Source organism: Mus pahari, chromosome 5 (genome assembly GCF_900095145.1).
Source record: "Mus pahari chromosome 5, PAHARI_EIJ_v1.1, whole genome shotgun sequence".
Classification (NCBI taxonomy): Eukaryota; Metazoa; Chordata; class Mammalia; order Rodentia; family Muridae; genus Mus; species Mus pahari.
Window position 1 is genome coordinate 67199070 of NC_034594.1, and position 13254 is coordinate 67212323.

The 13254-nt window shown below is 47.8% G+C and overlaps 1 protein-coding gene across 12 annotated transcripts in view; it reads left to right on the plus strand.

Annotated features, from left to right (window-relative positions):
* Agap1 (ArfGAP with GTPase domain, ankyrin repeat and PH domain 1) overlaps positions 1-13254 on the plus strand; it is a 436093-nt gene that overhangs the window by 362080 nt on the left and 60759 nt on the right. For 7 of the 12 annotated variants that reach the window (XM_029539053.1, XM_029539054.1, XM_029539047.1 and 4 more), the window contains one exon: positions 3599-3676. The exons of the other annotated variants lie outside the window; for them this stretch is intronic. In XM_029539053.1, coding sequence (XP_029394913.1) covers positions 3599-3676 — 78 coding nt within the window. The remainder of the gene's footprint in view (positions 1-3598; positions 3677-13254) is intronic. 12 annotated transcript variants of the gene reach the window in all.

A 13254-nucleotide genomic window follows, 5' to 3' on the forward strand; every position in this document is an offset into this window, starting at 1 on the left:
TCCTGGTTGTTCTGATATCACAGGTTCCAACAGGAGCAGCTTCTGGTCCCTGAGAATAGTCCTCTCAGTCTAGCACAGTGCTCATAAAGTCAGCGGTATCATTGCTGGATCACATGGTCACCAACTGTGTCTCGGTGCTTTTAGCTTGAGTGTGTCAAATTTTCAGTCCTTTTAATCCTTAGAAAATAACTTTGCAACCATTGTCATGTATAATCTTGACCGTTAACTGGGTATGACTTGGAAGCATCCTGGAGACAGACTGCTGTAAAGTTGAATTGCTAGATTGGGTTAACTGAGGAAGGAATCCATACCCTAACTGTGGGTAACACTGAGCCATAGGCTAGGGTCCTGGACTGAATAAGGATAAAGGGGCACTGAGCACCAGCATCCTTCTCTGCTTTCTGACTGTGTGTATGGTGTGAATAGCTGCCGAAAGCTCCTGTCCCCCCCCTCCCCCGTCGTCCCTCTGTTGTCAAACTGTCCCCCCGAACTGTAAGCCAAAACAAAGCTTCCTTCTTTACACTGCACTTGCCAGATGCTTTGCCGCAGCAATGAGAAAGGTATTACTCAGTCCAAGGGTGATACTCTGCCCTAAGGGCTCAGCCATCCACCTGTTTGCTCCTACAGCCCCCTGCTCTGGCTGTCCCAAAGCAAGCCTGTGTGTGACTAAGTTCACTGTGCCTGTTTAGTTGTCATTATGAGGGTGACATTTCCCCTTGCATTCATAGCTGTATGTTATAAAGCCTAGTGATTTTTCTGTCCTATGTTGAACTTTCATTTGTAAAATGAAAGGACACCCAGGGTCTGTGCTTGGGTCCAGCCTTGTATCTCCTGGGATGTCATGTCCGTGGAGTTGTTGCAGCCCCTGTCATTTAGGCAGCTGCTGTAATCCAGATGAACCCCTGGGCTCATCCCGTCTGCAGAGCTGTAGGGCAGCCCTGTGCTTTCACCATGCTGCCCTTCATCCAGCTCCACAGGAAATCCTGAGAAGTAACATCAGTAACAAAAACAGACAGACAAAACAGTGTTCATGAAAGTTTTTTGAAAAATCTGAAATTTAACTTAGAGATTATCAGAGGGGTACACAGTGTTGCCTATCTGTGGCCTGAGGCTGAGGTAAGAGGAGTTTGAGACTGGCCCGGGTACATGGTCAGACCCTCTCAGGAAGAGTAAATAGTTTGCACAGAAAACCATTTGAGCCTGATGGCCTTAGGCGTCATGCTTCTTGCCAAGACTTGAGACCAGAGGATGCTGTAGGGTATGTGATGGTTAGCCTACCGCATGGGGCTAGACTTCCAGGGACTCCATTTGATACCAGGTGGCTGTTTTCCCCCAGAAGATGTTATCAATGATGATGATTGTGGTTCTTGTTGAAAATCTCCTAAGCAAGGCGACTTAAGCAATCAATGCCCCAGAGACAAATGCTCATATCAGGACCTGGGTATCAGCCAGAAAACAGCCATTTGTTTACAAGGAAGGAAAAAGCCATGACATTTTATACGTTAAAATTGATTATTTCATCAATAGGTTAATAGAAATCCAGGCTGTAAGTTCACTTCCTGGTTATACATCCCAACCATAATGAGAGAACAGAGCCTGAAAAATGCAGACTGCGAAGCAGCCAGGACGAGGTTTCCAGGCTGAGCTTTACCCTTCTGCTGGCAGCCTGGGTTCTACCTATTTATATGTAAATGTCTCCAAAGGAGGTCCGCTTCCTCAGGACTGACGAACCACTTCTTCCAGGAACTTATGAAATGTGCCCAAGACTCTGGGAGCATCCACTAGAGAAAAAGGAAACACATATCCCATTGTGGGAACATGTTGTAACCTGTGGAAGGGAGCGTGTGTGTGTGTGTGTGTGTGTGTGTGTGTGTGTGTGTGTACACGCGCGCACAGCAAGCCTTTGCTTTCTTGAAGACTGACTGTGAGCAGTTGGATTTCCTTCATTGCTCATGGTCGATTGACATCAGTGCTGGCCAATATCTGAACAGCCCTTCCCAGGTGTCTTGTTTCCTGGGACAGACCTCGAAGACCCAGAGATGAGAAAAGTCCCTCTGTTCTTCTCCCTTACTCACAGTAACCCCCATGAAAAGTTCAGTCTCCACCCACATACAGTAGGAAGAAGGCTCCAGGCAGCAGCTGCAGCTGTTTGCATTTACTGGTTAGGGATTACATTTCTTACCAAATTATGTGTTGTTCACAACACAAATATATCGTGAGCCTTGGGTGTTTAATTATAGCAACTTTCATCATTTTAAGACAGTAGACAGTGAGCTCACAGTTGTTGGCTCTCATGGTTAAACTTTGCACTAAATATACAAGGCCATATTTCAGAACCGACTCTGCTCCCTTGACAGCTCGGGTTTCTCCCATCTATTTTGACGATATTTATAAAGAAACACAAGGAGAGTGTCCAGCAACTGAACTCACCTAGAGTTCACTTTGTACCCATCAGGGACCCATGTTCACACAGCTTAACCAGGGTCTGAAGCCACACTGCCTGCAGCTGAGTGACTTGAGCACTTGAGCAGACAGGAGTTGTTAACCTATCCTGAGTCAGGGTCAGTCTGACCTCCTACTGGTACCGCATCACCTGCTGTGAGCTTCCAGCAGGTTCTCTTCCTGACTGTGGAGTGGAGAAACAGATGACCCCGTGGGACCCTTCCTTGGGAGAGTGGCAACTTTTATCCCTGGTGAATATTTTGGTGTCTGCCTACAGTGGCAGGCCCAACCTAGTAAGATACATGGCTCTGCCTTTGGCTCCCAGGAGCCACTTTGTCAACTTCTATTGGGTTCTGTGACCTATATCCTCAGAGGCTGAGGGAATCCTTAAGCCATATTTTCCCAAGCCTCAGGTGTCGTGTGTGTGTGTGTGTGTGTGTGTGTGTGTGTGTGTGTGAGACATGCCTGTGTCCCCGGAGTTTCTTATCACACATCTGTTGGGCAGTGTCCACCTTTTTACTGCACTATGCTGTACTATGTCCAGTTGGCTCAGCATTTCACTGCTAACCCTAGCATTCCTCTAGAAGTGACTTGGTGTCTGTCCTTTCTGAAGAATCTAAGAAGCCTTCTGCTGTAGGAGAGCCCACCTGGTCTCCAAGATGGTCCTGGGGCTTTGCTGCTTTCAGCTAGTGTTCATCTTCTATGGGGGTGAAGAGTTGTTAATAACGATGCTCTTGTTTTAAAAGACCTGCCTCTGAAGCACACACCTAACTTGCTTCCCACCAGGATCCCTTGGACACATTTTTGTACTTGGCAGACAAAGAACCCGTAACTTCTGAAGGATGGCCCACAACAACCCAAAGGCCAGCATTTGCCCTTCAACGAGTAGCCTCGGACTTACCAAGGGGTCGTACACACATTTGCCTGGGAACGACTTTGATTTTATGAGCAGTCACACCTGCCTTCTCAAGCCCCTCTGTGCTGTCCTGGGGGGAGTGGAGCGCCAGCGGAGGAGCCCTTGGGTGCTGCCCCCCTGCTGTGCGCTCAGAGGTGACTTCACACGCTACTTTGACATTTCTTTTTTCCCTTTTTCATTTGTTTTCTTTTCCTTTTTGTTGTCTCTTTCCCTCCTGCCCTCTCTGCTCTCGGGATGCAGCCAAACGCAAAGCATGGAAACTAAACCGTGTTGGTAGCCTGCGCAACATATACAGCAGCAGCAGCACCAACACCGAAGGTAACTGCACCCCGCCTGCACCCCTTCCTTACTTCCTTCCTCCCCATGCAGACATGGAAATGCGCCCGCCCTGCAGCCGCATGCCCCCTGTTGTGTTTGCAGTCCGCCCTGTGGTCTTTTCATCCTTTTGTTTGTGTGTTCTGTTTTACCATTCATGTTCCTTTCAGCTTACTTAAATTTTGACCTTTCCCTTCAGTCGTAGGCTAGTGATGCTTAAATTACTTTGGAAACCTATTTTCTCCTCTTTTTCCCCCCTTTCCTTTATACATGTGGGCACTCAATGTAATATTTCCCAAGTTATTATAGTTTTTTAAAGTGTTAGTATCAGGTGTAATGATCTGTAGCCAAATACAATAGTGTGCCGTGACATTTAAGTAACAGTCTTAATTTGTTTTGTGGAAGCATTCTCCATAATGCTCTCTGCAACTCTAATCCAGAGGCAGCAGGCCCGGGCCATTTGCATGGGCTGCTATTGCTTGTAAATTCCGTATATTGTTTTGTTTCTAAAGGTCGTCTGGTGCCAAAGTTCACAAATTGACTTGGGTTGCTTTTTCACTGAAGACAGCCGTCATTGCTTTTGTATAATAGCAGATTGAATTCCACCCCCACCCACCCACCCACAAACACACACACGCCTTCATTTGAACAACACAATTATAAATTGCCTTTTTTTTTTATGATTACAAATGTCAAGGGTCAGAATTATTTTGATGCCAGGCAAGGGAAAACCAGCACCATCCACCCAGGTGCAAGGAAGGGAGGCTGGCGGGTAATACGCGATGCAAAGCAGGTCACAATCCAGCAATCTCCATATAATAAGGGGATTTCTTCTTCACTTAAGTGCAAGCCAAATGGGTCAAGTAATGGCGAGCTCTCGCCCTACCACTAATTGACTTATTTGGGGATGATTATAACTGTAATATTTTTCTTAATGTCACTGTTTTCTGGGCTGTTGATTTTAGCGATGGCCAAGCAGTGGCATTAAATCTCCTGTAAATTTTAAATTGCACACCGTTTCCGTAAACAAAGTCCCTTCCTCGCATCCCGGTCATTAACCTTTCCTGATTTATGTCCCCATCCCCTCTCTGGTCCCTTCACAGTTACTCCTGCCTCACTACCAACAGCTCTGCTCTCAAGCAGAGGTGAATGCACAAAACAAGAGCCACACTTGCAGGGCTGCTTGTTAAAAAGCCATTTTGTAATCACAGTTGTGTCTGTACCCCTCTGATGGGAGGTTATCTGCCCCTGCACCGCCACATCTTGGCCTGGCCACATGTCCCTTCCAAGCATTCAGGAAACAGATCTGAGAGAACAGGGGTGTAAGAAGCCATGTCATTAATTACAATTTTCTGTTGCGCTTAAAGGATATCAGTGTGCTTCCTCTCAGGGTTTTTTGGTTCAGGGTATAAATTATCTCTCTTTCCTGTGTCCCTACCATGCATGTCTTTCTTTTATATGGTGTATTAGGGTTCTCTAGAGTCACAGAACTTATGGGTAGTCTCTATAGTAAGGGAATTTGTTGATGACTTACAGTCTGTAGTTCAATTCCCCAACAATGGTCAGCAGCAGCTGTGAATGGAAGTCCAAGGATCTAGCAGTTGCTCAGTCCCACAAGGCAAGCAGGCGAAGAAAAGACAGAGTGAATTTTCCTTCTTCCAATGCCCTTATGTAGGACTCCAGCAGAAGGTGTGGCCCAGATTAAAGGTGTGTGCCACCACGCCTGGATCTGGGACTGCTTTGTCCCAGATGACCTTGAACTCAGAGATCTCCCTGTCTTAATCTTCTGGGATTCATAGCCACTATGCCTCAAGATCTTCATGCCAAAATTCAGGTCAGAAACTTGTATCTCCCAGCCTCCAGATTAGGATCACAGGTGAGCCTTCCAATTCTGGATTATAGTTCATTCCAGATATAGTCAAGCTGACCACCAGTAGTAGCCACTACTTATGGTCTAGTGATAGCCTTATTGCTTGACTTCTTGCCTTTTGGCTTTAAAGTTATTGAATACAAAATTGGGAGCAGTGAAAAGGCACACAGTTCTCTCATTAGCCTTGCGCTAAAACCCCCTGCCGGTCAGCTCATGGTGGGCCTCCCAGAAGACACTGCTAGGCTGGCTTGATGATCTGTGTAAGTAAGGAGTCACGGGAAGGCTTGCTTCTCCATTATCACTGCCAATCACTGTCAACAACAGGGGACATGGTGTCCAAGGCAGCCAGAGCTTCAGGCAGGAGGGCAGTTAGGGGAACCAGTTGAGGGCAGGAGATGACCAGATGAGATCCACTCCTCTGAATACTCAATATCTTAAAACTCTTGGGGCCCTTCCATATGAGTGAGTACTGCAGGTATCCATGGGGATTGGGGTGCAAGCAGCTGTGGGGATTGAGACACAGGTAGCCATGAGGGTTGGGGTGCAGGAACCATAGTTCTGGTTCCTCCCATATTTCTAGCCACAGCAAGCTGCTCAGTGTGTAGTTACATTTATGAATTTTCATTTGAGCAATACGGCCACTCCTCGTGTGTGTGTGTGTGTGTGTGTGTGTGTGTGTGTGTGTGTGTGTATACTACCTGGTGTCATACAGTATTCAATAATTTGTTAGAGAATTCATATAATTCCATAAATTATCAAAGTACTTTTCTGATTCTAGGCAATTAATGTATACCACATGACAGTTGTCTGTAAACTAACCCTTCATGAAAATGTGTGTGCTAAACACTCTGACTTTTGTTAATTTGAAAAGCCCATCTTGTAATGTTTCTTAAAATTCTACACTTGGTAGATTTATTTAAGGATTCCCTGAAAAATAAATAAATAAAGTTGAACCAGCGTTCAGTTCCCTAGACACAAAAATTGGCTTTATTAATTGGGAAGGAGGCCAATTAATAAACCCAGTTTTGGGTAAGAGCCTGAAGAAGTTGTAGAACCGTCCTGGGGATACAGGCTGTGAGACACTTAGGGGTGTGCCTGAAGCACAGGGTCTCACCAAAGGACTAGGTTTTTGTTTTGTCTGTTTATTCATTTTCTTTCCTTTATGATCCCTGACCCCTTGTCTCATTTGCTCCTCATAGTACCCCTGCCAAGTAGGTATTGTGTTACACATGGGGAATTGAGGTTGTAGTCAGCTCCCCAGACCTTGTGCTAAGCTGTTTGCTCTAGGACACTCCCTACACACACACACACACACACACACACACACACACACACACACACACAGTCACTCACTGATCCATGTGGGAGAGGATATAGTAGACAAGTCCAGAGTGAGTGTGTGAACATGGATTATTAGGATAGCCATGGGTTAACCTTTGCCCTTTTGGGCTGCTTATCCTTGAAAGCGAGGCAAACACTTGGAAACAAAGCTCTGCTCACTGCCTTTTCGTGGTTAAAGTCTGGCCCGTGATTGGTGACAGTGAGTGTACTTCCTTCAGCAGGAATTGCAGCTTTAACTTGTCTTGGAAGCCTGTGGAGCAAGCCCCAGGGCCTGTTAGTGCCATGATGTGCTAGCCAGCCCTCTTCATAGCCCAAGCAAAAAGGAGGTTTAGATGTCAGGTGGGTGGGCTCACTTTGCGTGTTTGACTCTGTAGCAGGCGTCTTAGAGGTGCCTAGTAGCCAAGAAATAGAAGAAAATACAAGAAAAATAAGAAAAAACAGGGACCCTGTTGGGCAGTAATCCTCCGTCAGTGTGACACAGCAGACAAGGCTGCCCTCTCCTAGTGGCCCGAGACAAGTGGACTCATCAGCCAAGGGACCAGAGTGACAGTGTTGTTAGCCTATTGAACATAGAGAAGTACTTCTGATACATGGATAAGGGGAGACGGAAAAGGACAGGGGGTTGGAAGAAGTGAGCACTACTCGGTATGCAGAGCCCACCCCTTCTGCCAGTCAGCAGAGATAGAGCGCCTGAGTATAGTCACCTCACACTGCAGATGACCCCCGTGCCCTAGGATCAGCCAGACGCAGAAATGGCCCAACATTTCTGCTCTCTCTACCATTTCTGTCCAGAGATGGACAAAGAAAACCTACTCTGGGTCACCCCTGTGTGGCATGGGCCTCTCAAGCAGGATCCGGTCTGTGGAGTTACTAACTTAGTTACTAAAATTCAACCCAAAGACTCACTCCATGGAAAATCACTTGTCAGTGTAGGGCAAGGTGGCAGAAGCTAGCATGCCTAAGTGCTGACTGTGTTAATGTGCTGCCCAGTTACTGACAAGACACCACGCCTAGAGCATCGTATAGAAGAAAAGGGTTATTGGGGCTCACACAGGTTCAGACAGTGAATCCATGGCCAGTATGGTGGGAAGCATGGCAGCAGGCAGGCAGGCAGCCAGGGTGGTGGAGCAATAGCTGAGACAGAACCATGAGGCAGGGAAAGAGGTAATGGGTGCTAACTACGAATGGCATGGGCTTTTGAAACCTCAAAGCCTCACCCACAGTGACACACCTCCTCATCCTTCCCAATCAGTTCTGCCAACTGGGGACCTAGGATTCAAACAGGAGCTAAAGCCAGATTGTGAAATCCCTGCTCCAGAATTGGCTTCAGAGGAAGAAAATCAAGGTTGGCCATGTTGGCCATGCTGGGCACTCGGAACACCTGGGCAAGCGGGGGTGGGGGAGGAGAATAGGGTGGTTGGGAGCCCAGGGGACCCAAAACAGAAAGGACATAGACAGCCTCCCAACCGTGAATATGCAGAGCACTGTTTGACCATCATGTTCATCATCTTCATCTTTCCCTTTAGAAACAGGAGGCAATTTAAGAACAAAGCTGACCATTGTGCTATGGTGGGTTGACAATTTAAACTTTATCAGAATGGCTTCCACCATCTGATAAAATACCTAAACTACATGCCAAGTCTACATGCCAAGTGTGTGTGGGGGGGGTGTTGGTTGGTTGGTTTTTGTTTGTTTTTTGAGACAGGGTTTCTCTGTATAGCCCTGGCTGTCCTGGAACTCACTCTGTAGACCAGGCTAGCCTCAAACTCAGAAATCCTCCTGCCTCTGCCTCCCAAGTGCCAGGATTAAAGGCATGTGCCACCACTGCCCAGCTGTGTGTAGGCTTTTAAAAAACAAACACAGAAGCATTGTACAACATATATTGCTCAAAAAGTTAGCATACAAGGCTGAGCCTGTGTCTGACATTCCTTCACGGGGAGCCCACAGGCCCAGGTGGCGAGAGACCCAGAGACTGAAACTGTGAGCATTGTCTATCTGTTTACATTTTACATCAAGGACAGTAGTCAGTGGGCTCTTTAGATCCCAGGGATATCTTCCTTTGCAAAAGGAAGGTGGAGACAGACCCACAAAATGTGGCTGCTAATTCCCTGTATCCCCAGCTTCAAGCAATCTAGAGTCTCCTTCTCCCTCCCACACTGAGGCAGGATTCCTTACAGAGAGGTGCAATGACCTGCTCTCAGGCTCCCTGTAAACAAGAGAATAGGAGAAACCCTCTCCACCGTGTAGATCTCCTGCTGAAGAAACCCCTTGCTAACGTTTATGAATAGAGGGCAGAGTTGGTGTCTGTTGAGCAGAGGTATGGTATGCCCTACCAAAGGCCCATCCTTCTGTGGCAGAAACCAAGGAAGGATGCCCTTCTCCCTGGGGGCCTTGGCTGTTGCATTTTCTGATCATGGTCAGTGGTGCCTGTCTGGACACCTCTAGGCTCACTGCACTCGTGACTGACATCAGCCATTCCTATTCCTATGGATACCTCCCTCCTTCACCTGAGCCCTCCTTTCTGCACAGTGCCAAAAGCCCACGTCATTCTTGCTAAGTCCCTGTTCATCAGTGCGGCAGGAAGCATGCATGTTCTGCCTTGTGGCCAGAATCTCTGAGGGACCTTAGCATCAGATCCCAGGCTCCAGAAAGCCTGAGAGACCATCTTCCTTCTCCAGAGTGCAGACTCACACGTGACCAGTGACAGACAGGCATAAGTGTCCCTGGCAGGCCATTCATCCTTTCAACTTGGAAAACAAACCCACTCGGCTCCCTTGTCCGGTCACACCACTTTGGAGCATGGCTCTGGTGGGGCCTTGGTCTTGGTGGAAGCTCTCTTTCCCATTCCATCTGTGAGGCCAGTATCGGCAAGTGTCCAGCTCTTCCCCATTCTCTGTATTCATCCTCATCAGGTGTCTCCTGTTAAAAACAGCCGCCGCACATTTGAACTATTTTCAGCTGTCTGTAGCCCTTTAACCCTTTGCCTGCTAGAATTCCACAAAAATAATTGATGACTGATTGGCCCATTAACCTTTAAGGGAAAAAAAAGTTTGACAGCCCAGACTTGTGTAATGAGGAGGGATTCCCTGTGAAGTCTGTCTGATGGCTGAGATGCTCGCCCCTGAGGAGGCAAAATTAGCCCCCCGGGGCCTCGTCTGCATAGAAACTGGACACAATTAGTGCAATATCCGGTGTTATTAATGTCATTGGGAATAATTGGGCAGGTTGGTTTCGACAGGTTCATGGCTCTAAAATACTATTATAGTGGACCTTTCCACAGCCAACCGTTAAACACAGAAAACTGCTCAAGTCCCCCGGAGCCCAATCACCGTTTCAGCGAGCTGGGGACCAGAATGTACATAGCCTGGCGCTTCAGGCTAGGGTGAGGTGGCCTTTGGGCTTCTCTTTGGGGTGAGAAATAACTTTGTGATTGTGTGGACATCTTGAACTAAGAACATGCTTCTGACATATGCCAACTGGGTCTCGTATAGCCTGAGACTCTTTTTAAAGCAAACCCTGCATAAGCCACCATACCCGTCATTAGTAGTTGGTTTGTATCTGCAAATGACACCAGGGATAAAAGCACCAAAACAGGCCCTTCTCACTATCCAAGTGTCTATCATTTGGGGGTGAGACAGTGGCAGTTGGGGGATACCTATCATCTCCTTGGGAGACAGAGGCAGGGCGGGATCTCGAATTTGAGGCCCAGTTTCAAAAGACCATACATAAATAGAGGGCAATAGTGCTCAGCTCTCTGACTGATCCATCCCACACTGCCAGTTGTGCTTATGATCAGTTTTAGAGCTGGTTGCTAAAAGAAACCTAGTATCATCAACTGTCAGTTTATAAAGTAACACAGTCTTCTGGCCGCTAGGGAATTGATTGGCACCGTGTCACCTGGTAATATGTCTGAGCATTACAGGAAGGAGAGTGTTCCTTCTATTGGGCCATCTGCTTTCTCAGTCACCGCCACACTGTACAAATCTGAGCATGGATTAAGTCTGGAAGCCTCCGGGGTGCCATCTGTAAGCATTGACTGTTCCCGGCAGATCTGGCCAGTACCTGTTCACTGGCTTCATCAGTACTTGTTCCAAGTGACAGAAACCTTTGTGAAGTGGAAAAGGCCATAAAGACAGTAAAACATCCCGGGACAGGAAGGTGTAGCCAGCTGGATGCAACAACATCTGGGCTTGGGCCCTGGAAGCTGTGGGGCTTCCTAGCACTTGTTTACTGTAGTGTGCTGGTGGTACCAGTGGCCTCCACCAGAGACAGGGCAGGACCACACCCCTTGGGTACAGTGTGCTTAGGCTTTAGGGTTAACATCTGTCATATTCTGGAATTGTCTATTACATCAAGCCTCAGACAGTTTCAGGTTTCAAAACACTTTTGCTCTTGAGTTTTCAGATTGCTTTATGTACCCACAGAGTACATTATCTCTGGGCTTTACTGTCCTCCCCAAGTTCCCTCTTTTTCAAGATGGATGAGCATACTTTACTCACCCCTATAAAAGCATGAGCCCGGTGAGAGAGGGGTACAGGCTTGTGAGGTGGCCGTACAATCTGCTTCCAGCCTCCCTCTTACTCTCCCAGCTATATGCCTTTCTCCCATCCAAGTGGGGGATTCCGCATGGCTGAACATTGAGGAGACAGAAGAGGTATCTAGGCAGTGCTAGCTATTCCAGAGAAACAAGGCCTGACTGGGTGCTCATTCACGGGCTTGAAAGTAAGGAGTCAGAGCAGTGTTCATGAGTGAGAGATCGGGGAGGACTGAGCACAGGAGTGCACAGTGTGAGGTGACGCTCTGCATGGAGTGGGGTAGAAAGGTGTCTGTCTGTGGGGTGTACATCCTACACGGTGGTCACATTTATAGAAGGACTCTGGGAGCTTGGAGTGGAATGAGGAGATCCTCAAGAACATACGAGAGGTGGCTGTGAAGAAGTGGAGAGGTTGCAACATAGGAAAACCACCAGGAAGGGGCAGAGAGAAATCTGTGTCCACTGGAAGGAAAGCTGTGTGGTGCAGTGGATTCTGCTGGATGCGACAGGATCCTGGTGCTCCTATGAACTCTGCCCCTTTGGGTACCTTACAGAGGCGCATGGCTCCCAGGACAAGGCAGAGCCAGGGTGTGCCTCAGCAGTTCAATCTGCATGTTACAGCTACCCAAGCTGGAATCAGAATGACACAGACAGCTGGGTGACATCCTTGTAGCACTTGACCTTGATACTCAGCCTCACCTGGGTGTGCATGTCCCTACTGAGTAGGGTCCTTCAGAGGTCAGGCTCTGGCTCCCCTGATACCCAAGGCCTGGAGGGGGTAGCTAAGAGCCCTGGGACCATGCTAGTACCTCAGTGGAGCCAGTTAAGCCCGTTGCCTCCAGCTCACACTGCAGCTAGTGATCCCGGTTAGAAGCACGGGCAGAAATCCTCCAAGGGGAGCAGTGTACAGAGCTCTCTACTGAGCCACTCACGGTCCTCATTTCAACCCTGAATCTGCAGTAAATTCCGACCAGAGGGAACACTCTTACCATACTTGAGTTTCACAAATGTCTTCATGAACAGTACTCACGTCCTTCGGTGAATGGCCAAGTGTCCCTCTTTTCTACCCATGAATTTGTATAGCTTGTCCCTGCCCTACCTGTCTCTCCACTAGGAGTTTCAGTCTTGATTCGGGGTGTTGTCTTATACACCCCTGTGTGGTAAAAGTTGTAATGAATGAATAGTATCCTGACATAGACAATTGTGGATCAAGAGAATGGGTCTTTTCAAGACTACAGATGCCAGGGCCCTGCTGGTAATTGCAGGGTGTGGCTGCAGGTTAGCTTGAGAGAATCCTGTCTGACTGAAGTTACTACTATATAGTCTTTTTTTTTTTTTTTTTTTTTAATGGAAACACAACTAGTTCCCATGTCCAGAGGCCTAGGGCCTCCTCCCTGGCCATCTTTCACACAGTATGTGGACTTGTTCCACTCCACACAGAGCACCATTCATGCCAAGGCCTGCCTTTTGAATTCTTACTACTCAGGCTCCAAAACCCAAAGAGAACACACATGGCCAGTGCCAAGCAAGCTGGGCTCTCTGGGAGGAGCTAGGGGGTCTCCACAGAGGTGTGCTTACCCATCCTCCAGAGGGTGTTGATGCTGAGCAGCCTGGTGAAGGCCTGCTCATCAGTGTAAAAGTTCAGAGAGCCAGCTTGCTTACATTAGAACCTTCAGAACACGAAAGACTCCACACAAGTGTGACACACAGTGTGCCATAGTAGTGACCAGAGGTGGTGGTGGTGGTGTGGTGTGGTGGTGGAAGTGTAACATTGAGAGCATCAATGAGTGTCCCATTCCTAGGCAGTGTCCCAGTTCCTAGGAGTGGGGCTTGGTG